Source organism: Sarcophilus harrisii, chromosome 1 (genome assembly GCF_902635505.1).
Source record: "Sarcophilus harrisii chromosome 1, mSarHar1.11, whole genome shotgun sequence".
NCBI lineage: Eukaryota > Metazoa > Chordata > Mammalia > Dasyuromorphia > Dasyuridae > Sarcophilus > Sarcophilus harrisii.
In genome coordinates this window covers 319,261,641-319,289,043 of record NC_045426.1, presented here as the reverse complement: position 1 = coordinate 319,289,043, position 27,403 = coordinate 319,261,641, and the positions used below count along the sequence as shown (strand labels likewise).

Below are 27,403 nucleotides of genomic sequence, written 5' to 3'. Positions count from 1 at the left end.
AACACTAGGCCCTTGTATCTTGGATTCCACCCTATGGTAGGGAGTTAGGGGTCTTCAGACATCAGTCTTTTTGGGTGTAAACCTTCCTCAGGATGCTTATTGTCCCTGCTGATACAATAATGTCCCAAAAGTATACCTGCCACCAGGAGAGACAACAGGGTAGTACAAGAAAGCGACTCACCTAAAGTGCAATCTTATGTAGTTTTTTTTTGCGGGGGGAGAGAGGAGATAGGTAAAAGAGGAGAGAGAGAGAGAGAGAGAGAGAGAGAGAGAGAGAGAGAGAAAGAGACAGACAGAAGCAAAGGGAGATGGGGATGGAGTTTCACCATCTGGTGACTTCTAATTTTAATGAACTGTTCTTACCAATTTGCTTTTAAACTCATTTATTTCTACGTACTAAAGTATTTTCAGCATCTTCTAAATTGATAGCCTTAGGGCAAAGCCTCAGTCACCTTGTCTTAATTATAGCTTTGGCAATTGGAAATGACTAGGAATGGGGTGTAACTTTCTGAGCACAGACATAGTTTGGCTGACTTTTGGTGTAAGGCTGTCACAAATAACTATAAATAAGAGGATCTACTTTCATGCACATTACAGAAAGGACTTTTGATTGTACTTGTTGGTTGTGTGTTAGATGTTGACATGCTTGGCTCTCCCTCCCATTCAACTCATCCCCCTCATTATTTTTTAATTTCTCAGAAACACAGTTAAAAATAGGATCTTACCTAAAATAAAATGCATTACGGAAATACTAGCAAAAATTATACTAATATTTAATATTTATTTTCATGGTACACAAATGTACAGTTGTTCAATTTCAGAAACATTTGAGAGGTTAAAAAGAAAGAAATTATATTCTTAAATCTCTCAATCCTATAAAGTCTTTACAAACTCTTGGAAGCCAAACTTATCTGGCCTCAAGGTACAAAAGACCTGATGCAGAGGGAACTTGATTGATTGTTATTGTTTTACCATATCTTGCTGGGCTGAGAGCATCCCAAACTGATGATGTTCCTGGGTTTTTCCCCTTGAATTTCTATTACTGAGTAACATGAATGACACTTTTAATAAATATACCAAATGCTGAGCCTACAAGGTAATTGTGTCCTTTTGTCCAAGAACTCAGCAATTCTACCCTTCAGTGATCACTCTCTCCCCACCCTCCCTCAATTCTGTGAGGTAGATTGGAACTGGGAGTCTTCCTCTTTAGCACAGAGACCCAGCCACTTTCCTGGATTTCGTAGCTGGAGAGAGGGTTTCTCTCAAAACCATAGATAAGAATAGTGAATGTGGACTTCACCATGGTAACCTAGTGGCAAATCTTTCTCTTGATTTTTGTTTTTCAAATTGTGCCTCTTAAGAATCAGAGAGTGGAATGGACATTTTCCTCTTCCTTCTAGATATCTTTTCCCATTTTCTTGGGGTGGGGACGACACTGATTCTCTCTCAAATAGCTGAGCAGTTGTCAGGCTTTTACATGAACTGTTCCATTGGGACTTTCTAAAGTTCTGATGAAAATATCTTGTTTCAAATCAGTGAATTCAGGATGGTCTTTAACTGAGACTTGTTCTAGTGGCTCTCTTTGGACTTCCAGTTCATGTTGCCAAAGGAGTGGCAGGTGAGCAGAGCTCTTTTTATTGGCGAATTTAGTAATTCACTAATTCCTGTGAAATGTTCTGTAATACCAAATCCAAATGACAATGAAGAGAATAAAGAGAAGATTCCATCAGGATATCAGAACAGCCTTGTGTCCTTGGAGAAGGATGGGGGACAGAGGAGATGAACCATTTTTGATAGATTATACTCTTCTTCTCTTTCTCTTCTAGTCCATGCTGATTCTATGATGGAAAAATTAACCTATATATTCTCCCACAATTTCTTCTTCCCCCAATAAAAAAGTGTGATAATATAGATTCATTTTCACAATGTTCCTTTCAAAATGATTGAAGCCTGTGCCAAAGACCATCTGAGGAAGAAACCAAGCTTAGAGTGATGTAGTGACCCAATCACAGTTAAATGTAGTTGGATTCAGCATCAGACAGCAGCCATTCAAGGTAGAGAAACTTCCTGGTAAAATATCACTGGCATTGTTGGCAATAGTGCTGGTGGATAAAGCCAAAGAGAGAACAAGAATTAAATAGATTTTCTAATAGTCCAATAAAGCACAAAGACAGTATTTTTTCCCCTGGAATTAGGATCATGGTTAGACCTATTAGAATTGTCCCAGGGTAGGGCAACCATACAACCATGGACAAGTGACTTTGTATATACAGTTATCCCTTCTACATTGTAAGGATTAGGGATATGCCCTCTCCATCCTGAGATCTGGAAAATTCACATAAAATTTTTTGTCCCTCCTTTTGTACCAGAGGGGGAAAAAAATCTGAATTATTATGGTATTAAAAGATAAAATATGTTGATATAAAACAATAATATATAAATTGATATTATATAATATAAACCTGTCCTTAGCTATATATGTGTCATCAGAGGCTTTGGAAAACACCCCCCAACATTTCCACTTAATTTATTTTTTTCCCCCAATAGTGTTTAATTTTTCCAAATACATGTTAAAATAGTTTTCAAAATTCCTTTTTATAAGACTTTGTGTTCTAAATTTTTCATTCTCTCTTCTTTACCTTCTCTAAGGTAAAGACTCTAAGACAGCAAGCAATCTAATATAGGTTATAGATATACAATCCTTTTAAACATATTTCCATATTTGTCATGTTGTACAAGAAAGCACAAGAAAACAAACAAAAAATGAAAATACTCTGCTTCCATTTAATTTCTTCTGCTGACCTGCAATATGTTGAAAGCTTATGAGGAAAGTTGCAATGTGGAAGGAATAATTTATTTCTAAAGAATGTTAGGCCTTTGAAACCAAGCCTTTCCCAAAGGAGGGCTCTTAGCTCTAAAGCACTATTGAATGAAGGATCTAAGGAGCAGATTTAAACATGCAGGACATATGAACCACCATTAAGTCTGACTAACCCTTTCCTTTTTACAGATGAGAGGCGGGAACTAAGGCATAGACAAGTTAAATGTGTCTGAGGTGGAATTTTGACTGGCTGAGTCTAAGTCCAGTGCTCTATCCACTACATCATAATGCCTCACAGATAGGTTGACCTGGGAAAAGGAAAGGGACATTTTATAGTTGGGGCAGGATATTATTATCAGTTCAGTGATTTTAACCAATATAGTGTAGGTTGAAAAGAACATCAGATGTTGACCGCAGTAACTAAGGAACATCTTGATCTCAGAAAGGGTCACAGGATGGGGATGGGGAAGTCTGTTCATTACCTAAAAGAAGCCAAATGAAAGGTTGAGGTTAAAAAAGACTCTGCAAATGCTGAGCCTGAAGTTTTCAATAGGCCATATTAGCAAAACTTTTCCTTTCTTTGTGTACTACCTCTTTGAACTGCCTCTCCAAATTGCCATAACAAGATATCTCCAGGTCAACCTCTACCACAAAGCCTCTTAATAATGGAATATAAAGAAGTTGTAATCAAGGGTACAATACCTGGTAAATAGGTTTTGGCAACAGGTAACTAGCTCAGTTGTGTTGCTAGGTGAAGTTGAGTTGAAGGCTTTTTCTAAAAGACTAAAACAATCTATCTCCATGGGAGAATGGGAGAGTATACCTAGAAATTAGACATTAAAATGATATTCATTTAATTAAAGAACTAAAATCTTTATGTTTGCAAGCATCTCCTTTCTCCCTCCTACTCCCCACCTCCTTATCCCCGCCCCCATTCAGCTTTTCAATTTCTACCCATTCTCAATACAATAATGAGACATTTCTCAACTCCCCCCCTCTCTCTTTTTAAAAAATTTAAATAAATCCATCTTTAGGCTCAGGTAGGAAGCATGAACTGAAACACTGCCATCCTGTGGACATTAAAAGATAGGCAGGGCAGAGTACATACCAGCAATACAGGCTGTCATGAAGCTGGCGACGGTACCAGCAATTAGAGCCCGCAAAGCCCCTCCGGCGATGTCCCGCTTCCTGGAGGGAGCCAGAGATGCTGGGCAAGGGGGAAGAAGGATGGAGCCGTTAGTGGGGTCAGATAAAGCCTCCCTCAACATGTATTCTCTTCATAAGGAGCTCTGAACAGAAGGAGCTGTTCACTGCAGCAACTTCTGGATAGAGGAGCCCGGGGTTCGGATTTTAGGGGTGAGCTCCTCAAGGTGGGAGACGGGTCTGTAACTAGCAGGGAGCCCCAGGAGCTTTTTTTGAGGGCTCTGAAATTCAGAGATCACTTACAGCATTCCTGATTCTTCAGCAGGGAGAGTAGCACCTGATTAGTAATAGTAATTTACTTTTTTTTTTTAATAGCTTTTTATTTACAAATTATATGCATGGGTAATTTTACAGAATTGACAATTGCCAAACTTTTTGTTCCAACTTCTCCCCTCCTTGCCCTCATCCCCCTCCCCTAGATGGCAGGATGACCAATACATGTTAAATATATTAAAGTAGTAGTAATTTACTTTCAATAGAAAACTACAGATATACATGGTTCTTCCCATGAAATGAGCTTCTAGTCTTGACCCTGCCCCCCCACTTGTAGGATCTTCATCTCAACCTGGAAATCTAATCGAATTTGTTTAAAAATGTTTAAGTGTACCTTCTATGTGGTTTGACTGGAAGCACATTTTGTTGTGTTTTTCCTGGGATCTAGAATTGCTAGTTATGGCTCTAATTTGACCTGTTAGGAAGGGCTAAGGCTTTCACTCTCAAAAGCATAGCCTTGCCCAGGGCTAGATAAAACAGATTTCCTGTGATTTATCAGAAACAGAGGTCTGTATGGCAGGATGTTTGGGTGGGGGGATGTTACCTATTTGGCTATAGCACAGAAATTCTGTAGTGGCTGATTCAGATTAGATAGATAAATAGATGATAAATAGGTGATAGATACAGACTGATAGATATTGATAGATAGATTAGACAGAAATAGATGATTGGCAGATAGAAATAGATGTTATCTGGACAGATTAGATAGATGATAATTACAGATAGATGATTGATAAATTAGATAGATTGATAGAAAGAGATAGATGATAACTGAATAGACATACAGATAGATGATTCATCAGATACAGACAGATAGATTAGATAAATAATAGATTACATAGATAGGCAGATAGATTAGATTAGACAGATGGTTTAGATAGATATAGATATATAGACATATAGCTAAATATTAATAACTATACACACATATGTATATATATATGATATATTTGGGTTTTTTGGGGGCATATACATTCTTTGCTGTATTATTCCTCTCTGTAGTGCTGATCTTTTTCCTGGTATTAGAGAGGATGCAATCATACAGAGTTTCAAAGAAAGAGCATTATTACTTACTGAGACTTCCAATTACTACTCCCAGAGAACCAAAATTGGCAAAACCACAAAGGGCATAGGTGGCAATGGTTTCAGAGCGAACCTATAAAGTAAACAGGACATACTCAGATGAGCAAATGACATGGTCATGACTGGGAAACATTCACACCTAGAAGTTCTGGGGCCTGACTAGTAAAGCAATATGGTATACCAGAAAGGACATTGTTTTTGGCATCAGAGATAGGATCTACCTATCTGAACTCTAATCCCTATAATTATAGGGATTATTATCCCTATATTGCATTATATTTGCATTATAGTTCTGCCACTTTTTAGTAGTATGATAAAGAGCAAATAATATAACTTTTTGCCATTTTCCTTCTCCAGCTCATTTTGCAGATGAAGGAACTGAGGCAAACACAGTTATTTGCTCAGGATTATTCAGCTAATGGGTTTGCCATTTCCTTCTCCAAATAATTTTACAGATGAGGAAACTGAGATAAACAGGGTAAAATGACTTGTTTACTATCATACAGCTAGTAAGTATCTGAGGCCAGATTTGAACTCAGGAAGATGAATCTCTCTTGATTCCAAACCCAGTGCTCTAATCACTGTGACCTCTCACTTCCTATTGATATTGGTATTGTACCTTATATCTCTTTCTCAGATGCTTAGGATTAAAGGGGCTCTTTGCAGTGGGAAATCTACTGGATCTTTTACTTACTAGCCAAGGCCCTGTAATTCCTTATTTTTTGGAGAAAACACAAACAGCATAAGGATTAGCAATTTTCCTTAATAATTCCCACCTCCTCTTTAGTCAGAAACAAAGCTGCCAAGTTTGGCAGATGGAAAGAAATGGCAAAAATGAAAGTAGAGATGGAAGCTATTGCTTTCTGCCCAATAATCAATCACTTTACACCTTTATCTGGGGGAGTGCAATCAGACCTTTCGTTCACCCTGGCCTGGCAATAATGAGCCAGAATTTCACTGCTTTTCTGTATGACTTTGGACAAGCCAAAAGATACGTGGCTTCTCTTAATCTCTGCTTAGAATTCCTCATAGGAAGTTCAGAGTTCAGGAATGATACTCCCTGAATGAAGGAGCCTAGATGAGCTGAACATTCTCATTGCCTCTTTACCTATTGCTTTGAAATAAAATTAACAAATGGAGCCCTAGCCTTCCTTATTTTCTCCTTTTTAGAGAATCTGTTTTATAAGAACTTATCACAGTCTACTCTACTATAAACATAATGGGACCCATGAGATAACCATTAAGAATAAAAAGAAGAAATTATGGGGATTAGAGACTTTGAGCAGGAAGGGACCATCAAGGACATTCCCCTTCATCTCTTACACATGAAGAAACTAAGGTCCAGAGATGCTAAATGGTCACACAAGAAATAAGCATTAGAGGGTGGACATTTGAAGCTGTGTCCATAACTCCAAAGGCAATGTCTCTTCTATTGTATCACACTGAAGAGAAAGAATGTCATTGATCCTTGTCCCTTTGTCTTGCAGGATCCTGGAACATTCAGGTCTAGGTCAAAGAATCAGTAAAACAAGTAGGGAACCATGTGTCCCTTCCACTCCTCCCCCTCTTAACTCATTAACTAGATTTTTAACACAGCATTCAAGTTGATGCAATGGGGATGGTTGTTTTCCATTTATTATAAGCTCCCTTCCCCCTTTTTTGTTTCTGAGAACCACTTTGTTGATATTTTCAAACAGCACGCATATGGAAGGCAGGAAAAAAAATATTTCAAGTATTCATTTGGTCTACTTTTCCTGGAAAAGCTTTTGTTTCTTATGTCTCCCATCTCCCTCCCCCTCCTGTTCAGCACTAAAGACTCTGTTCTCTCACTCTTTACATTTTGTCCAATTGGCTTCAAAAGCAGGCGATTTCGCTGCGGGGGTGGAGATGAGAGGGAGAAGGAGGGGGATAGAGGAAAAGAAAGAAACAGAGGGAGGCAGGTTGAGAAAGAAAGAGGGGGAGAAAGAGGAACAAAAAACAAGGGGAAAATGGAAAGAGAGAGACAAACAGACAGATAGAAGCAGATCAAGAGAGGGATGGAGAAAGGGGAAAAAAAAGAGAGGGAGAAAAAGGAACAGACATGGAGTGGGGAGCATGAAGAGAGAGAGAGACAGAGAGAGAAGAAAGGAGAGAAAGGGAGAAAAAGGGAGCTTCTCTTTGAGAGCTGAAAGAGAGGAAAACATAGATTCAGCCATAGCCATGTCATCACGCAGGTTTACAAGAGGAAAGTAAGAAAGTCTATGGTATATATATAAAACATACTGATAGAAGTGCATAGTCAAAAAAGATTTGTAGACCATTCATCCGAGGTACCTTCTAGTTACCAAATCCAATCATCCTGTAAACTGCTTAGCCCTTATAGTGGGTTCATTTGTCTGATGTTATAGCTTTTACTTTTTTTGGGATCTTTTCCTAATGAAAAGTTTCTGGGAGAGTCATCTCTGGCATTTCAAGTTTACAGCTTTAAGAAGTGAGGTAGTCATTCTGGAAAGAAATTTGGAACTATGCCCAAAGGGCTAAAACTGTACATACCCTTGATCCAGCAGTGTCTCTACTGGGTCTATATCCCAAAGAGATCATAAAGAGGAAAAATGACGCACATGTGCAAAAATGTTTGTGGCAGTCCTTTTTGTAGTGACAAGGTACAGGAAATTGAGTGGATGCCCATCAGTTGGGGAATGGCTGAATAAGTTATGGCAAATGAATGTAATGGAATATTATTCTTTTATAAGAAATGATGAGTAGGCCGATTTCAGAAAAGGAATGATGACATGAATTGATACTGAGTGAAGTGAACCAAACCAAGAGAAACTTGTCCTCAGTAACAAGAAGATTTTGTGATGATCAACTGATGGACTCTTTTCAAAAATGAGGTGATTCAAGGCAATTCCAATACACTTGAGATGAAAATTATCATCTGCATTTAGACTGAATGTGGATTGAAGCTTAGTATTTTCACTTTTTGTTGTTTGATTTTTTCTTTTTAATTTTTTCCCCTTTGGATTTCTCTTGTGCAACATGACAAGTGGAAATATGTTTAGAAGATTGCACATGTTTAATCTATATTGGATTACTTGTTTTGGGAAGGGAGAAGGAAGGAGAGAGAGAGAAATTTAGAACATAAGGTTTTTGCAAAGATGAATGTTAAAAATTATCTTTACATATATTTGGAAAAATAAAATGCTATTTTTAAAAATTCAGAAAAAAAACCCAACAACATATCAGGTAGTCAGGTAGATCTCCCTGTCTCCAAATACTATAAGACACTCCAAGTTTTAATCTTTCATGAAACCATAAGCTACAAGGTTTTAGCTCAAGAAAATATGCACAGAGAAAATATGCATCTTAATACAACTATCCGTGGTAGACTTAAAACAATTATTAGTACCATTAAAATATAATGAATTAGTCTATCAGTAGGTTGTAATTTCTTTTGAGGGTAAAGATTGCCTCATATTTGTACCTGTATCCCTAGCATCTATGACAATGCTTAGCACATAGTAGGTATGTTGTTTGATTAGTACATCATGTATTAATAAGTCAGTTACCTAGCAAAGACCAGCGGCAACAAGATTGCTATTTGAGGATCAGAATGAGGGTGTGTAGGATAAGATGAAGTTAGTTTAGCAAGCAAGAATAGTTATTCTTTTCTTCTCTGGGGCCAGTCCTACCAGGAATGAATGCTATGATGGAGCCCAAGAAAAAATAATCAACCTCATATGGAGAATCATTTCCTTCCATTTAGAAGCAGATCTGGTATTTAAGTCAAAGTGAACCATATTTTATCATTTGTTTAAGAAACTCTGGGAATTATCCAAACATCTCACCCTCACAGCATCCATAGGGAGTTAAATAGGAGTACCCCAAGGAGACCAAAGAAAAAGGAAAAAGGACCTATCTGTACAAAAATGCAGCTCTTTTTGTGGTGGCGAAGAATTGGAAACTGAGAGGACAGAAACTGAGGTACATGATTGTGATAGAATTCTCTTTGGCTACAATAATACTACCCCTGTTCTTGTTGTTGGGTCAACATATTTATGGGTACTAAATGATTTCTCCAGAGGCATTTGGTAAATAGGATAATTAGAACCCCAAAATCCTAAATCCAGTGTACAGCCTTCTTCTAAATGTCTGAGGATGGATTAGGGCAGGAGAGAAGGTAGAAGTGAGCTTCTTGAAACCTCAATAAAATCAGTTGGTTTTACTCTAATTTTTAATCAGCACTTTTATTCTTAAATTACACCCATAATGACCTTTTCACAAAGCTACCAGGGGTTGCCAAGGTTGTAGGTTCTATTGAATTATTCAGCACTATTTACTTTTAATGATTGGCAGCTGGGAATAGAAAACATTTTACTTAATTAAGCCTATTCTCTGCATTTGGCAAGGAAGTATATCAATACAGCCTTAAGTAAACATGTAGGAGAGCTGGCTGTGGATTATTATAGTGGGGTCCCTCTCACGGTCATCGGGATATGTTGCAGCCAGAGAAGGAGAACAAAGAGAGCCTGGAACAGCTGTATTGCATGAATAGTTAAATCTCATTGCCAAATGCACAGGACAGAATGTCACCAAATGTTTAAAAAAAGGCAGCAACAATATGAGTAGGGCTGGTGAGATGAAGATGTCTCCGTTGGGAACATGTCTCCATTGTCCCTAAAATGGAGACACAGGGTCCCTTAATACATTTTTGGCAGAACTGTGGACTTTTCTAACTATTCCCAACATTCTGGAGAGCAACTTGGAGCCATGCCCCCAAAGCTATAAAACCGCTTGCCCTTTGACAGATGCTCAGTCTGTACCCCAAGGAGACCAAAGAAAAAGGAAAAAGGACCTATCTGTACAAAAATGCAGCTCTTTTTGTGGTGGCGAAGAATTGGAAACTGAGAGGACAGAAACTGAGGTACATGATTGTGATAGAATTCTCTTGGGCTGCAATAAATAATCAGTGGCAAGGAACTGGAAATTGAGTGGATGTCCATCTTTGGGAAAATAAGTTATGGTATGTGAGTGTAATGGAACATCAATGTTCTGTAAGTAATGATGAGCAGGCTGAGTTCAGAAAAGTCTGATGTTGCAGTTTTTACTTTTTTGTGACCTCTTTCTAACAAAAAGTTTCTCACAGCCATCACTGGCATTTCAAGTTTACAGCTTTAAGAAGTCAGGGAGTCATTCTGGAGAGCAATTTGGAACTATGTCCAAAGGGCTATAAAATTATGCATACTCTTTGATCCAGCAATGTCTCTATGGGTCTGTATCACAAAGATACAAATTCGTGCTGAGCAGAATCAGGAAAACATTGTATACAGTAACAGCAAGATTATGTGATGCTCAATTATGATAAACTTAGTTCTTCTCAGCAATGTGGTAATCTGAAATAATTCCTAAAGACTTGAGATGGAAAATGCCATCTCATCCAGACAGAGGGAGAACTATGGATGTGGATTGAAACATATTATTACTATTTTCACCTTTTTGGGGGTTGTTTTTTTTTCTTTCTCATGGATTTTCCCCTTTTTGTTCACAATATCATAGATATGGAAATATGTTTACAATGATTGTACATGTATAACCTCTATCAGATTGCTTGCTGTCTTGGGGAGGAAGGAGACAAAGGAATAAGAGAGAAAAAATTGGGAACTCAAAATCTCACAAAAACAAAAAAATAAAGACACCAAAAAAAAAGAACAAGAAAAAGAAAAAAAGTTTACAAAGTATGCTTCAATCTACACTCAGAGTTGATGATGCTCTCTCTGAAGGTGGATAGCAGTTTTCATCATGGAATCTATGGAATTTTCTTGGATCAGAGTAGCCAAGTTTTTTTTTTTTTTAAGTTGATCATTTTTTTAATACTCCTGTGATTGTGTACAATGTTATCCTGGTTCTACTTGTTTACTTTACATCATTCATGATTATCTCCCTCTTATAGATGAGTAAATTGAGGCTCAGAAATCAAATGACTTGTTCAGGGTTATATAGCGAGGTATCTAAAGCTGGATTGCCACTCAGATTTTTTTTTTATGCCTTCACCTAGTTCCAAGGATATGACTTTGCTTCCTGTCTTGGGCTTTGTTCACCAAAAAAGTCAATTTTGCAATTGTTATCCCACAAGAGAAAGAAAATACCACCAACATGATAGGACCCATGAGACAGCCACTTGACTGGGAAGTTAGGATGCTCCAAGAAAATAAGATCCTCCCAGCTTGCTTAGATAAAGCCCCTTTCCAGTGAAATCTGTATCTTCCTACTCACTCTCGTCTTCTAAATGAAACCAAAAGATACACAAAGCCTTTTTCCCACAGATATGAGGACTGGCTATAACTAGATCATACAATTCTTTGACTGTTAATATTCTGAAGTCTTAAAAAAATACTTGGAATTTGAAGCCTAATGACATTTGCTCTTTACATATATGGGAGAGGGGCCTATTACAGATAGCATAAAAAAATGACTAATGAAAAATAATTCAAACTATCATGAAATATCAGTCTGTACCTCCAGAATGTGTCTTGCTCCCTGTTCTCATAGGCTTAGGAAATTATTTTGCATCTATCTGCTCTTTCTCCTGACCTCAGCTGCAATTTTGTTAACTCACTAATGCTTTTTTTTTTGGAGTCAAAAGACCTGGGTTCGAATGCCAACTTAGTGACCACTTATTAGCTTGATGATCTTGGGTCATTTAACTTCATCCATAAAATGAGAAGATAGACTAAGTGATCTTAGATTCTTTCTAGCTCTAAATTCTAATGTCCTATAGATATGAGTTTTCTATCAAATTCAGTAGGGTCACACTCCATTCTTCTTTGCCTCCAAATAGCAGCAAGAAACAAAACAACAACCAATAATTGGAGTATCCACAACCAATCACTGCCCTTCCAAGTTAGAATCCTAGCACATGTAATACACTTTGGCAGTCCACTGCCTTTTTTTGCCCATTTCCTCTTCTTTTCCTTCCCCTCAATGTGGTGTTCAGAGTCTACCTGCCTATTTGCTTTGGAAATATGGCACTTTTTAATGAACATCTCTTTGAGGGGGTGACATCTTGCACTTAACTTCAGCAAGAATAGCAAGAGGTTATCAGTGAATTATGGGAGGGAACTGAGGAAGTAGCTTTTTGCTTTTTATAGGAATAGGCCTCCTTCTTTCACAATCAACCTGTCCCTTTAAAAAAGTATGAGCCCATAATCACTCTTAGAACTGGCAGAAAATTTGGAATACAGAAGGGCATAATTCTGACTCTAAGCTTCAAGGAACGCCAAGAAATAGGCTATATATACCTTAAAAAAAAAAAAAAAAGTAAATTCCTGTGACCAGATTAAAACAAAATTGGAGGGAAATGTACACCTAGGTACATGGACCTTCTGCTCACTCCTTCATCCCCGTTCTCTATATGCCTAAGAGCAGCAATAGACAACATATTTAATTTCCCCAATAGAATATGTTTCTTGGTTGTAGGGACAGTTTCATTTTTTTCCCCTTTCTTTCTCTATTATCTGCACAGTACCTAACACACAGCTGGTGCTTAATAAATGCTTAATGGACATAATGGAATTATTCTTTTATTCTAGTTGGTAATATAACAATTATATGTAGTTCTTTTTTTTTTTTTTTTTTCCCCCCTCTGTGTGTTTGGTTTAAAACTGAGGAATCTGCAAGGTCTTGTGTCAAATTTACCTCACTGGACCCAGGAAGAAGGAATTTAATTCTATTCTTTTTCCAGTAATGCTTATGTCCCTGTGTCTTTAGAATTGGTATAAATATATATAAACCATTTTTATGGGTTCCCATACTTGCATTGGAAATGGAAATGGAACGCTCCATGTCCTTGCAAATACTCATTAAATAGCTTTCTCCCTCATGCCTCAGATAAAATTGTCTTCATTTATTAAGTGAGTTTCAACTAGCTTAGTATCCTATATTCATTTGTTTTTAATGATCTTTGAGGAAGGAGAGTCCATTGTTTTCAACCTTTCTGAAAGTAATGTCATTAATAGCAGTAAAGGCCACTGCTTTGTTCCTCTATTAGAGCTTGCTGTTACATGCTTTCCCCTCCTATTTCATCTGAGGCCCTCAATATATCTTGCACTTCTGAACTGTACTTTTTACTGTCTTTTCAGATAAATTTTTACCCTTTGACTACCTGTCCACAAAGAGAAGAAACAAATATTTGCTAAGGACCTACCTGCTATGTGGTAGGAATTAAAAATATATATTTTCAATTCATACCACAAAACAGGCATTTCCATGTAATAGTATAATAAAAAATCCTAATGCATATAAAACTGCAAATCTACCATGTACAACTTGCTATTCCCTCCAAATACACAATAAAGTTATATATCATTGGATCATCATAGCAATCTTCGGAAATAAATGCTGCACAGTACAGTAGCTGAATAGAACATGGCGACTCCATCCTCAAATAAACTTAGATATTTGTGCTTCTATAATCACCACTTCCTGCTTCAAACCATCACTCCATTCATTGCTAAAGTCATCTTCTTTATATATAATGTTATGCTTCTAACCCCCAAATCATTAGTGGCTCCTTATTTCCTAATGAGTTCACATTCATTTACCCAATTTTCAAAGCTCTCCAAAATCTAAAGCCTTCTTACATCTTTAGGTTTATGTTTTGTTTGCTCCATGTACTTTTTAATTTAGCTAAACTGGACTACTGGCTTTTCCTCAAAATAAGTCCTATGCCTTTCTGCCTTATGTTATTCCCTGTGCTGAACATCCCTGCCCTCCCTCCCCTTCCCTTCCTACTGAATTTCACACCTATCCTTTTAAAAAGTTGGCTTCCAATGTTATCTCTTCCAGGAAGTCTTCCCTAATCTCTCCTCTTTCCTGCCTTTTTTGCCTCACTTAGTACTTATTTTGCCCTTCTCTAATGCTCTTGCATGTATTATTTTGTATAATTATTATTCATATATATACACGTGCTATCTCTCTCCACTGCTCTGTAAGCTCCATGAAGTCAGGAATCATTTATTTAAACACCTACTGCTTTTGTCTATAAACATTACGTGCCTAATAAATATTGTTGAATTTGGTCTTCTCTCATATCATCAGAATGACTTTCATTGTTACCTTTGTCAGAGTTTTATACAATATTATTAACCATTAATTCCAGCTAAACTTATTTTGCCTGTGATTTCATAGACACAGTAGTCTGTGGAGAATTGGAGGCTATTAAAATTTATATTTTCCAAGTGATTAGATAAATATTGCTAGATCTTCCAAGAAGATTTGCTCTACTGGGTAAGCCTCAGGGCTCTTATTGGAAATTATCAGCCTTATTCTGAATCTAACTCCAGTGATTGCTACTTTGTTAAGCATCTTTAGATTTTTAACCAGAACCCACCTGACCTCATGTTCTACAGACATTCAGTAAGGGGGAAGAATTCATGAAGAAGGGGATTCTATGTTGTAGAACCCAATAAGGACATCCCTAGTACTTTGTTGATTGGGTTAGCCATGGCCCCAGTGAAAGAATGTGAGGACTTGCTCACTACTTTTTATACTTTATGTAAAAAAAGTCCTCCACCATCAACACTGTAGGCAAACCTTAATCCTCTGGAAGGTGTTCTAGAAGAAGAATGGTTCACGAATTCCAGTGATGAGCAGCGGCTCATCATGGCAGAAGGAAACTGGAACTGCCCAAAAGGTCATGGCATGGGAATGCCAATGGGAATCACTACAGGGCAATTTGCTCTCCTTGGTTTCCTACTTCACTTGGCTCTCTCTAGTTGTTCCTTTTCTTAGAATAATTCAAACAGAAATGATTTTCCCAATCTTGTCTCTGGCTTTCAGCTTTCCCTGGCTGTTAGCTATTAACTACTCTAATTAATCTTAACCCAGAATTATTTTCTGATTTAATGATATACTCTATAAAAGCTGAGCGGAAGAAGGAAAGTTTCCTAATGATTTTTTGAGTTTACAGAGGAACAGAGTCTGATATAAGTTGGGAAAATCAAGCATAAATACATTTGCACCAGTGTGCCAAATTAATTATAATTAGCTGAGAGGTTTAATACTATTCTTGAGAATGTATTCAATTGACATTTTTTAAAAATGAAATTATCATATGGGATTGTTCCCTTAACAAATGTTCATATATCTCTGTTGAGAAAGTGTGAGAATATAGAGAGATGAAGGTTTCATTTTAATAACACTGACTTTGAGAGTTTAAGCCCATGTACGTGAATTAACCTAAATATAACAGGGGTTCTTTGGATTTGGAAAGAATGAATTTTTTTTCCTCTTTAACATTACAATGGCAATATGGGAATTAACTGACCATTTCTACTCTTTCACTTTATCTGAAGACTGCTGCTGCTGCTGCTGGACAGTCAGCAAAAGAGGGGAGGAGACTCAACTTCTTTTAAGGTCCAGCATAACTAAAATGCCTGTTTGGGGAAATTAATGACTTGCATTTGGATGACAAAGTTCAAATAGGATTTAAAAAAAAAACAACTATTGTTATTCTTTTCACAACTGCTTTCCCCAAAACAGTTTAATATATTGAGGGTGGCCTAAGAAATTAAATGGGATTTTTTGGGGAAGTTTTACCAAAGCTGTAGACAAGCAAAGGCCAGCAGATGACACAGAGCCCATGAGCAAATACTTAACCCAAATTTTACAGTAAGCAAATTAAAAAAAAGAAAAAATTCATACTTCTCTGGTATCAAGGAAGGGCCAAAAATTTTTATGTAGATTTTCCAGCTTGCAATACTTCACCCCTAAGCCTCACAATGTGGAAGGAATAACTGTAAATGTTAGTCATTTTGAGTTTCTAAACCACCCCAAATCCTAAAGTCAAATAGGAAATAGGGCATATGAATTTTATAATTTGTGCATTATTATGTAGATTGAAATGTTCATAAGATTTCTTTTCAAGATTGTTACATAAAAACACAGATTTTCTTCCAGAAGGAAGGAAGAATAACATTACAAGCTTTCCCCCTCATTCCCCATGCTTTTGCATATTTTTCTTTACAGGTATAATTGATAACAAACAAGTGATTAAATAGTTTTGCATATAAATTAATGTTAATAGGAAACATTCTATGTTCTGAAAGTCACTTGTTTTATAAAGTCAGTTGTGGAGATAGAAATTATCAGGGCTAAACTGACTTACTGATATTAGATTTCTCTGTTACTCTTATTCTTAGAAAATGGTGGCTTGTACATAGGAGATACATCTTCTGTAGTGCCCTTGGGCATGATTACCACAAAGAATGGAGAGTAAGCATGGAATGTTCAGTGCACCTGAACCCAGAATGCAATGAATGTTATAGAATGCTATAAAATTAGTCATGATCTTGAATTGGCAACTCTCAGATTCTGGAAATATTGAACTAACTAGTACAAGTAGCCCACTAGATAATATTGGCAGTTTTTGGAGAGGCACATTAAACAACCTTAGAGACAGTGAAATATTATAGTGCGGTTCAACCAAAAAACTATTTTCTAGGCTGGGAAATTTTTGTTTTTCCACTGAGAGCATGGGAAACTGGGAGAATATACATGTGGGAGAATCTATGGAGCTAGAGCTAAAAGCTGTAGGTGATTGTCCCCTCCAATTTCCCACTACTCCTTAATTAGCATTTAAGTACTTCTTCTAAAGATGATGATAGTTTTATATATCAGTTCTCTAGGGAAACTTAAATTAAGAGTTTATTATTATTGACATATTCTTTTGTTTCTGGGTTAGATCTCCATGATTAGAATGTAAACCTGGGCTACCCCAAACTATGGGTGGAGAAAAGGCCAGCCTAGGGGTGGGGGAGACTTCTGCTTTTAGGGTATTTAATCTTGTACTTAGAAATTATGCTTTGTACTTCTTTACTGATAAACATCTTATCAGATGAAAGATGCCCTTTCTCCCTTTCTTGCAAAATCTTAATAAATCCTTTTTTTGCTTTTTCTTATTCCGAAAGTCTCTGATTGTTTTTGTGGACGATACCATCCCACACAGTTTGGGGGTTCATCCAGGATATTTCTTGTTCATGAGGGGTGTCTCTTGTACAGAATCCTTGGGCAGGTTCTCCAGTGGTCCTTGAATTCAGCTCAGGAGTTCCCATTCTGTTCAGGTAAACCTCGGAAGAGAGACACTCAGAGAAAGCAAAACAGAAGTGGACTAGCAAAGGTAGAGAATTAATTTGGCCCAGGAGGTAAACCAGTTGAGAAAAGTTTGCAAAACAATTGTGTAATCCAGGTAAAACCAAAAATTGGCGAGAAGAGGAGAGATTCTGCCAAAAACTGGTTTGGTAACTGGTTTGGTATTGGGGTGACTGGGATTGGGATTGGGAGAGGGAGAATCTAGACAGTTAGAAGGCTCTCATTTCCTTTTGGATGGCAAGAACTGGATAGGAGGGGAGAGACTAATTCTCCTCTGCCAAGTAACTGGTGAGACATCCAGATAATTGGAGGAAAACCTAGGTGGTTCAAGTCTATAAAAATTCCCCTATTTTCCTTGGCTAAGACCAGGTGAGTCCTCCATTTGAAAAGACAAGATACTGTGAATCATTGGAAAGGAACAATCTAAAGTAGCTGACTCTAAAAACCTGCATAGTATCCTGGAAGGTAGCCTTCTCAATATTAGTCTTTTAAGAACTGGAAAACACATCAAAATATACAGGGAAGGACAAAAAGAAAATGATTAAATACTGTTTTGTTTGGGCCTGCGCCCCACTCAGAGATGTCTGCTGGCCAAGATATGGATCTTCTGAGGTCTAGGTGTGCCAAAAATTGAATCAATAAGTAAATTCAAAGAAGCCTGCTAATTCTGAGGAGAGTGAGTTTGCAACCTTGTGGTTGCTGCCTGTGGGACAATCTGTTTTGAAGGAGGAGGGAGAGGAGCCAGAGAAATTCTATCCTTGGGACCCTTTCTCTGCACTGCCTCCGCCCAATGCCCCCCAGCTTCTAAGGCTTTGGCTCCAGAACTCCCTTCCTTAATTCCATCCTAGGGAGGAGCAGAAGAAGGGATCTCAATTGATTTAAAACCATTAACTATTTCCTCTCCTCCTGGCCTCTTCAGAGGGAGCTTAAGGACCAAGAAAACTCCGCTCCTCATAAAAACTAGCCAGCTAACTTGTTTCAGTTATGGACTAAAAGTTGTGGACTATGAAGGATTGCCCACAAGGGAAGAGGGAACAAAAGAGCTACTCCTAGGAGGAGTGTCTAGGAGACACTCCTCCTAGGAGTGTCAGAGGCTCATTGAAAGAATCCACCCAGAGACCATGATCAATTTAAGGGTGGGACCAAAGATGAATTGGTTTTCTTGATAGATATTGGGGCTCCTAGATCCTCTGTAACACAATTGCTCCTGGATCCAGATTGTCCAAAGAAACTCTCTTAATTATGGGTGTAAGAGGAGAGAATTTTATTGAACCTCTTACTGAGATTTTGGAATTAGAATATGCTGGGGTGCTGACTTTGGGGAAATTCTTACTAGTCCCAGAGGTGAGTGTAACCACATTGTCTATCCAATTGATACCACTGGGGACTCAGATTATACTAGTTAGAAGAATGTTGTTATTGAGAAAGGAGAAAGAAAATAGAATTAATTCTAAGATTTAGGCTTGGCCCCATAACAGAGGCCAAGTAAATATAACCCCTATAAAAATTAGATTGAACGACCCAAATATGGTGGTTAGGGTCAGACAATACCTCATTCCTTTGGAGGAAAAAAAGGATTACGACCAATAATCCAGTGATTAATAATGGACAGATTACTAGAATCCTGTATATCTCCCTTTAATACCAGTTAAGAAGGGAGTTGGATCCTATAAATTGGTGCAGGATTTGAGGAAAATTAATAAAATAGTTCTCCCTTCTCATCCAGTTGTACCAGATCCATATACAACGATGGGAAAGATTTTTGAAACCACTAAGGGGTTTTGATATGGTATAGGGAAATATAGTAGTAGTTTTGGGGTCCCCTGACTTGGGGGGCTTCTGTTTTAATGATAAATCAGTGGTCCTAAATCTTCTGGCTTTGGAAACTCTCACGCCCAATCTGTCTGATTCTGACCACTCCTTAGTCAGATACCTTCTGATCTCAGGAAACTCCTATACCCAATAAGCCTGATTCTGGAGATCACTCCTCAATTCATTGCGGATTGATAATCTAGTCAGGAATAATCTGGTCAACCAAGAACCACTCCTTCCCGAGACCACTCCTTTCTACCTATGAGCCATAGAATTAGTATATCTATGACAGAAACCTGTATAAATGGATCTCCTTGCTTCTGTTTCACTGATGAAATTCCCTTAGAATTCCAACTCACTTTTGTAATGTTATTACTTTCAATAAACTTTGCCTCTTGACTAGGAGATGGATTTAAGCCTGCAAATTCTTTTAAGATATCTTGTGACACTGGTCTGGGACCCTAAACTTTTGAGTTCCTTCCCAACCTCAACAGTTTAATGTTGTAGATTTAAAAGATGCTCTCTGGGCTTGTCTGCTAGATCCTGAAAACAGGGATATCTCTCCCTTTAAATGGGAGAACTTGGTTATTGGAAGAAAACAGCGGTATAAGTGGTGCTTTCCACCCCAGGGATATATAGAATCTCCTAATCTGTTTGGGCAAATACTAGAAACTATTTTGGGGAAACTTAGAGCTCCCCTAGGTACCCAGATCTTGCAATAAGTTAAAAAAGACTAAACTACCTAGGGAGGGAGGACTCAGTCTCAAAAGGATATTTGAGATACCTAATTAGTGAGGGGAGTAAACTTTATGCTCAGTCAAGCCCTGAAGTTATTGGAAAAGGAAAGGAATGTTTATACTGATTCTAAGTAAACCTAGGGGGTGGTACATGTTTGGAAAAATTTGGGAAGAAAGGGATAGGGTCAACAGTAAGAGTAAGGAACTAGCCCACACTATATTGTTATTACATGTACATGTGAATGGGCATCAATCTGGTCATTCCTTTGAAGTTAGAGGAAATGGTCTTGCAGGTGAGGAAGCAAGAAGGGCAGGGAATGAGGAACCTGAAGGGGCTGATCCCCTGTTGGTCTTGATCTCCTTCTTTCCTCCAAGTCTAGCTGCTCCACCTTTGTCAGAAGAGGAGAAATAACTAGCCCAGGAGTTGGGAGCCCAGGAGGACTGTAATGGTAAAAATGGTAAATGTGGGAGGACGGATCACCTGAAAATGATGAATAGGAGGCAGTCACTGGGATGTCCAAAACCTGTTCTGGATCTGGTTCTTATCTCCTGACCTGTATATCCTTGCATGCTACCTAGTATATGGTTGCCTTATTTGCCAAAGGACAAATAAGTCTGCTCTGCAGCAGGCACTAGCAGAGGAAATGCCCAGGGAATCAGACTTTTCAGGTGGACTTCACTGAGCTGCCTTTGGTAGGCCCCCTTGATGGGAGTATAGCTTCTAGGGGAAACACAATAAAGAGATTCCCTCCTCCCACCTTGGTTATCACTGACCAGCAGATTATGTAACTAACAGTCAGCAATGTTTGTAGGATTATTCTAAGGCCAGAAGACTTTAGAATCATTGACAGATTGTTAGAATAATAGCACTCTAAGGTCAGAGGATCTCAGCATCACTAATATATCTTCCCTAAAGTCTAAAGGAAGAAATATTATATTTCTAGGCTAAAAGCCTTTAGAATAATTGATAGATTGTTAGAAAAGAAGCACTCTAAGTTCCCCCTTCTCTGGGATGCCAGAGGAGATGAGGCGCTATAAGATGGATTTTGGCAAAGATGGCATAGTATTCTTTCATGTCTTTTTGTCTGTGTCTGCGTCTCTGTGCAGGATGTCTGTGTCATGTTTATTTTGTGAGGTAGATTTTGTTACCTGAGAGATTTAAAATTCAGCCAGCAACAACAGCAACATGCTGTAGTTGAATTCTGGGAAGGTTTCTTAACATCCTTGACACTCACCTTAAAAAGGGAAAAAGCCTAACTTTTTCCTGGGGCCCTTCATTCTGGCCAAGCTGGTTACTATAGAAATAAAGTTAGCTAATGAATCTTTTCTCTAGAGTCAGACTTCTGAGGGCCCTGTCAACTAAAAGAAAGTGGAAAGTTTATTTAGCCTTGTTAATCCCATTTTATAATGCTTTGTAAATGTAATCTAGGGAATTGGATATTTTCATCTTTGTTAGAAAATTAAGAGGAAATTTGTCTATTAGGAAAATTCTAAAAGGGTTAAGTGAGTTATTTGGAGTTATTGTCATCATATTAAACTAAAATTGGTAATTACTGAATGGAACAAGAGAGATTAGGTGAAAGCCTTATCAGTTTACCTCCAAGTATGAGGTGTGTAACACCTTTTTTCCTTTTCACAGAGTGGGGACAGGTTTCAAACAGCACAGCCCATGAAAACACTAAAAATAGTTGGGGTGGGCAACAGCAAGCTCAGCCCCTTCTCTGGGGTCTCTGTCAACTCCCCTTCATTTGTGAGCTTGCCAGTTTCCTTGAAACCATCAGGGTAAGCAAGGTCATGAGCCCTGAGAAATGAGCCTGTTAAGCATTTATAGTTTCTAAACAAGGAATGAGTTTACTGAGAATCTATAAGCTTCTTTAATGATTGATCCTTTGCACTAGGATGATTTTAAACTTGAGAAAAAGAAAACAAAAACATGATGAAAAAAATCTGCTATGTGTATAAGTCCTGGTAAACTTTTAAAATAAGGTATCTAGCCTAAGATGTGATTAGTAGAATTTGCTATTAGTCATCAGGAAAGATTTATGATTGTCCTGGAGGTCAAGCCCTGATTTAATACCAGGAAGTGTAGGAGATAAAAACAAGTGTCAATTTTATACTTCAGTTATTTGTAGGAAATAACAATGAAAAACCATGCTGGTGCCTTCTTTTTCTCTAGTGCATGAGAATGGGATGGTTGAGAAGAGAAATAATTAAGGTTTGTTATTCTACTATAGAGCTTTCATAATAATAGCTAGCTCTGGTAAAGAGCTTTAAGGTTCACAAAGTACTTAAATAACTCATTTGATTTCAACAACTCCAAGTGGCAAGTGCTATTATTCTCATTTTACAAATGAGGAACCAAGAAAAATAATAAATAAATGACTTATTAAGTGACTTGCTTTACTAGTAAGTGTCAAAGAATGAATTAAATTCAGGTCTTCTTCGCACTTAGTCCAGTGTTCTGATCTATTGTGGTATTTAGCTGCCTAGACTTTGGGACATCTGGAAAAAATTTATTTGAACATATCTAAAAGCATTGTTGGAATGGTGCATGGAAAGGTGGGGAATTTGTTAACCAGTTTAGAGATTTTAATGTTATTTATTGACCAATGTGTATTTATTTATTTATACTAGTTTTTGCAAATTAGTCAAGAGTAACTGACTCTCTGAATTGGCTGGATTGGGAAAAATTCTATGTCTAGGTAAACCAAATAGATTATCTGATTAAATAGCCTGATTTTATTAATCCATATTGAGGACCAGCTGTCAACAGAAGTCTACAAGCAGTATATATGGGATTTTAGTATTACTTTTGATATTGATTTAATGTCACTGGTTTTATATTGTTTACAATAGCTTTCTGGTTATAATGGGAAAATACCAATTCTGATATTTTAAATTTAAGAGCTATGGAAAAAAGAAAGTTACATAAATAAATAGATAAGTATACATCTCAGACTGCCACAAATCAAAGTGAAACAACAGCACAAGTTATGAGCAGATCCCATTTCAGAAAGTTCAAGTAGGAGGTAACTACTTGGCTTGTTTCCTCTCTCCTGATAATTTTTTGGATCTTGATTTTGAGCTTTCATTGTTCTTTGTCTAAAAGTTCAACAGAGCAACACTGGATTTGGAATGAGATGACAAGGATTCAAGTTCCAACCCACTAACTGCCACCTACATGAGCTCAAACAAATCTTTTTTTTTTTTTTGTCTTTCTACTGATACTATTTTATTTTATTTATTATAGCTTTTTATTTACAAGACATATGCATGGGTAATTTATCAGCACTGACCCTTGCAAAACCTTCTGTTCCAACTTTTCCCCTCTTTCCTCCCATCCCCTCCCCTAGATGGCAGGTAGACCAATACATGTTAAATGTGTTAAAGTATATGTTAAATGCAATATATGTATACATATTTATACAGTTATCTTGTTGCACAGGAAAAATCGAATTTAGAAAGAAGGTAAAAATAACCTGAGAAGGAAAACAAAAATGCAAGTGGACAAAAACAGAGGAAGTAGAAATGCTGTGTTGTGGTTCACACTCATTTCCTATACAAACAAATCATTCAACCATTCTGGGCCACAGTATCCTCAACTGGAGGAAACTAGACTAGAAAACTTCTAAAATTCTGTCTAGTTCTAAATCTCATGTTCTTTAAAGGTCATTTATTGTCGTGGTACCTGCCAGCTAGCCTTAACCTCAAGAAGTTCTGACACTTCTTATTTGTCTCAACTTGGCCAAATCACCTCATCTCTGGGTCTCATTTTCCTCATCTTTCAAATAATGGAGCTGAACTAAATGGTCTCATACTCCTTTGGCAGCATGGGACTCTTATACCCTGTGACACTATAAAGGGCAGGTAGTAAAACACTAGATTTTTAATTCTACTCTCCAGCCCACCACTAATTAGCTATATAACCTTGATTGAGTCATCATATCTATGGAGCTGGCAAAAAGTGCCTTCCTCCAAGTGGTGAAGATATGGTGAGCTAGATACTCTAGCTCATCCAACACAAATTCTTTTTGCAGATGAGGAAACTGAGACTTCAGAGAATTTAAGTGGCTTGCCTAAGTTTTCACAGGGAGGAAGTGATGAAATATCGAATTTTATTCCATGAATATTCATAAATTTTCAATCTACAGATTCAGAGTTCTTCCTATGTCATCTCAATAAATGCCAATAGTAAATTTTGGTATTCCATGAAGCTTATTACTAAATTTTCAGACAAATGTGGTTTTGGGTCTCTTCCTACACTGCTCAGAAGTAGTTCTGTTCTGACAACTTAAAAAAAAAAAACATTAAACACAAGTGAAACTGGCATATTAATATTCATACAATGAATTGAAGATCCCATCTGAAAAGCAAAAGAATGAAGGTACTTACAGATAGATATTGTTGCACACCATCTACAAATTTAGGTCCACCTAGTTTACGCATTGTGATCATCTTTGCAAGCTGTTGGAAAGCTACAAATTCATTGAAGAAAGTCTTATATCCTATCAGTTGGCCAACTAGAAAGCTGTCTTGCCAGGTAACTCCCATCATGAAAGAAAAAGGCATGAAGACATAGGAGCAGATCACCTACAAAAACAAGACCAGAGGATACATAATGATTCTAAGCAATCATGAATCCAAAAAATTCAATTGTTTATTAGTTCCTCAACCTAAGCCTTATATGTAAATCATATTCAATGACTTTAAAGACATGATTTAATTCAAGCACCTGCTTGTCACAAGAAGGTAGGTTGAAATAGGAAGGTGCTTTCATGGAGGGCTGGGTGGGGAGGGCTGTCCAAATGGTAGCAATATTGGAGAGGAATAAAAAGATGGATTTAGATATATAGAATTAAATTTAAAGTCTTCCACCATATAGACTCACACCTATAGTACTTTTCCAATTCATATTACTCTCTTCTATAGTCCAACTGGACTTCTAGCCTTTCTCTACCCAACATTTTATCTTCTTTCTCTGTGTCTTTGCACAAAGCAATTTTTCATGCCAGGAATATACTCTCTTCTTACCTCCATAGCACTGAATCCTTACTTTCTGTCTGATTATTTCCCTTCCATTGATTCCCTTCAATTGCTTCTGCTCCCTCCTTCCCTTCTTCCTCCACCTCCTCTTCTTCTCTCTCTCCCCTTCCTTCCCCTCCTCCCTCCTATCCTTCTCCCTTTTCCTCTCTCCCTCCCCCTTCTCTTTCTCTGTTTCCCCCTCTTTCTTATGAAGGTGAAGTTATTTTTCTTTACTTTCTTTACACTTATAAATATTTGCCAGATTAAACTCAATATACATATAGGAGAAGGTGGGATGCTGGAAGCTTTATGCTATATAATAGCAGAATATTGGTCTTTATCACAAAACCTAAAATTTCAAATAGTTATTTAACATACTCAGAAACAATACCACTGGAGTAAAAGGTCTGAAAAAAAAGTGTACCTCAAAATTCATCTGAGGGTAGTCAAACATGTTCCCTAGCCAGGAAAGGGCTGAATTGACAAAGGCCAGCAGAGCTAGGAAGGCGATCATGTTGACAGCTATGTTTGCCACCAGGGAGACAGAAGCGGAGGCTCCATTGCTTGCAGCTTCCAGGAGATTTCTTGAGTCACTATAACAAGAAAAGAGAATTCCAACATTAAAGTGTCATTTCTGGGTCAATTGGGGATACACAGTGAGTGATGGAGGTAGCCAAAGCAGAGCTTTGATGAGAATGCCTGCCTTGACAGAAAGAATTGCTGTCTCCATGGAGAAGGCTCAGAACATTGCCTCTGGCAAAGTCTACTTCTTTGGGACTTTATTTCCTTTCTTCTAAATCTCAAACCTTGTCTATATCTTTACCAAACTATTTAAAAACCCTTTTTTCAATCCCTTCCTACCTCTTGAAAAACATTCTGTCTCTCCCTACTCTGGTCTCTTCTTCTTCTCATTAAAAAAGAAAAAAAAAAAAAAGATTTCTTTAAAGAATGCCCACTATGTCTACTGCCTCTTCAAGGAAGACTAGCTTTTGAGTGTTCTCTTCCTCATTAGACTATGAGCTCCACAAGGGCAGGGTTTGTTTTTATCTTTGTATCACCAGCTCTTAGCACAATTCCTAGACCATGGTAACCATTTAATAAACGCTTACACTGACCTCTCCAGATTAATTCCTGCTATCTGATTTCTGCCTTGACATTCCATTAAAATCCTACTTTTTGAAAGTTAACTAGTGACTGAATTTCTAAGTTCAGTCGTCATTTTTCGTTCCTAAACGTCTTTGTAACATTCGATTTTACTAACTATCCTCTCATATGCTTTTCTTGATATTTCTTGACATTTTCTTGGCTTCCAATGTAGGAGTTCTTAACCTAGGATCTATGAACATGTTTCCAAAAATATTTTGAGAACTCTATTTTAATATAATTGATTTCTTTGTAATTCTGTGTATTGTATTTTATGTATTTAAAAAAGCATGGTTCTAAGAAAGGGTCCATAAGCTTTAACAGACTGCAAAAAGGATGCATGAACTAGAAAAAACAAACAAACAAACAAGAAAAACAAACAGCCTGTTCTCAGGATTCTTATCCAGCCTCCTGGAGCTTCATAGTTCTAAAGTATGAAGGAATCCTCAAGATCAACCCCCTCATTATGCAGGTGAAGGAACAGCTGTTCTCTCTCTATTGATTTTCTTCTTCCTTCTCCTCTAATTAAGTTCTCTTCATAGTTACCTCTTCCAAGCATTTGCACAACCAATATGCCTTCTCACATTCAACCCTCTGTGGAGATTTCCCCTTCTTCAAAGTCTAGCTCATGTGAAGAATTCTCTCTTCAACCCCTCCCCCCAATGCCCATCCTCAGTTTCTAGTGCTTTCTCTTTTCTCAAATTCTTTACATACATTTTTTTTAATTAAAGCTTTTTATTTTCAAAATATATGCACAGATAATCTTCAACTGAATAGTAAGAAATATAATACCCATTACACATACAAATCATAGACTATTAAAGGAAAGCATTATGGTACAATGGAAGGAGCACCAAAGCTAAGTTTGAATTCCAAGTTGGCTATTTTTTAGCCACTTAATCTTCCTACTCTCAGTGAAAACTCAGTGTTTTCATTTGGGCTTGGCCAGACAAGGGTTTTTTAACCTTGTTTCTGTGCTGGACCCCTTGAACAGTCTGGTAAAATCTAGAGATCTTTTCTCAAAAAAATGTTTTTAAAGGCTTAAAATAAGAACCAGTTATGGTGAACAGCAGTTATTAATTATTATTAAAAATAAGTTCTCCTGCTCTAGATTCTGTGTGAATCTTTCTGCTGGAAGACTTCTGAAATCTTTCTAGTTTTAAATGCTAGAAGCAGAAGGAAT

At 37.4% G+C, this 27,403-nt stretch overlaps 1 protein-coding gene across 2 annotated transcripts in view; it reads right to left on the bottom strand.

Annotated features, from left to right (window-relative positions):
* Positions 1-351: 351 nt before the first annotated feature.
* SLC28A3 (solute carrier family 28 member 3) overlaps positions 352-27,403 on the bottom strand; it is a 140,003-nt gene continuing 112,951 nt past the window's right edge. For both annotated transcript variants that reach the window (XM_031945462.1, XM_031945461.1), the window contains 6 exons: positions 25,502-25,670; positions 24,448-24,645; positions 5,372-5,453; positions 3,930-4,028; positions 3,524-3,644; positions 352-2,102 (listed from right to left, as the gene is read on the bottom strand). In XM_031945462.1, coding sequence (XP_031801322.1) covers positions 1,985-2,102; positions 3,524-3,644; positions 3,930-4,028; positions 5,372-5,453; positions 24,448-24,645; positions 25,502-25,670 — 787 coding nt within the window. In that variant the 3' untranslated portion in view covers positions 352-1,984. The remainder of the gene's footprint in view (positions 2,103-3,523; positions 3,645-3,929; positions 4,029-5,371; positions 5,454-24,447; positions 24,646-25,501; positions 25,671-27,403) is intronic.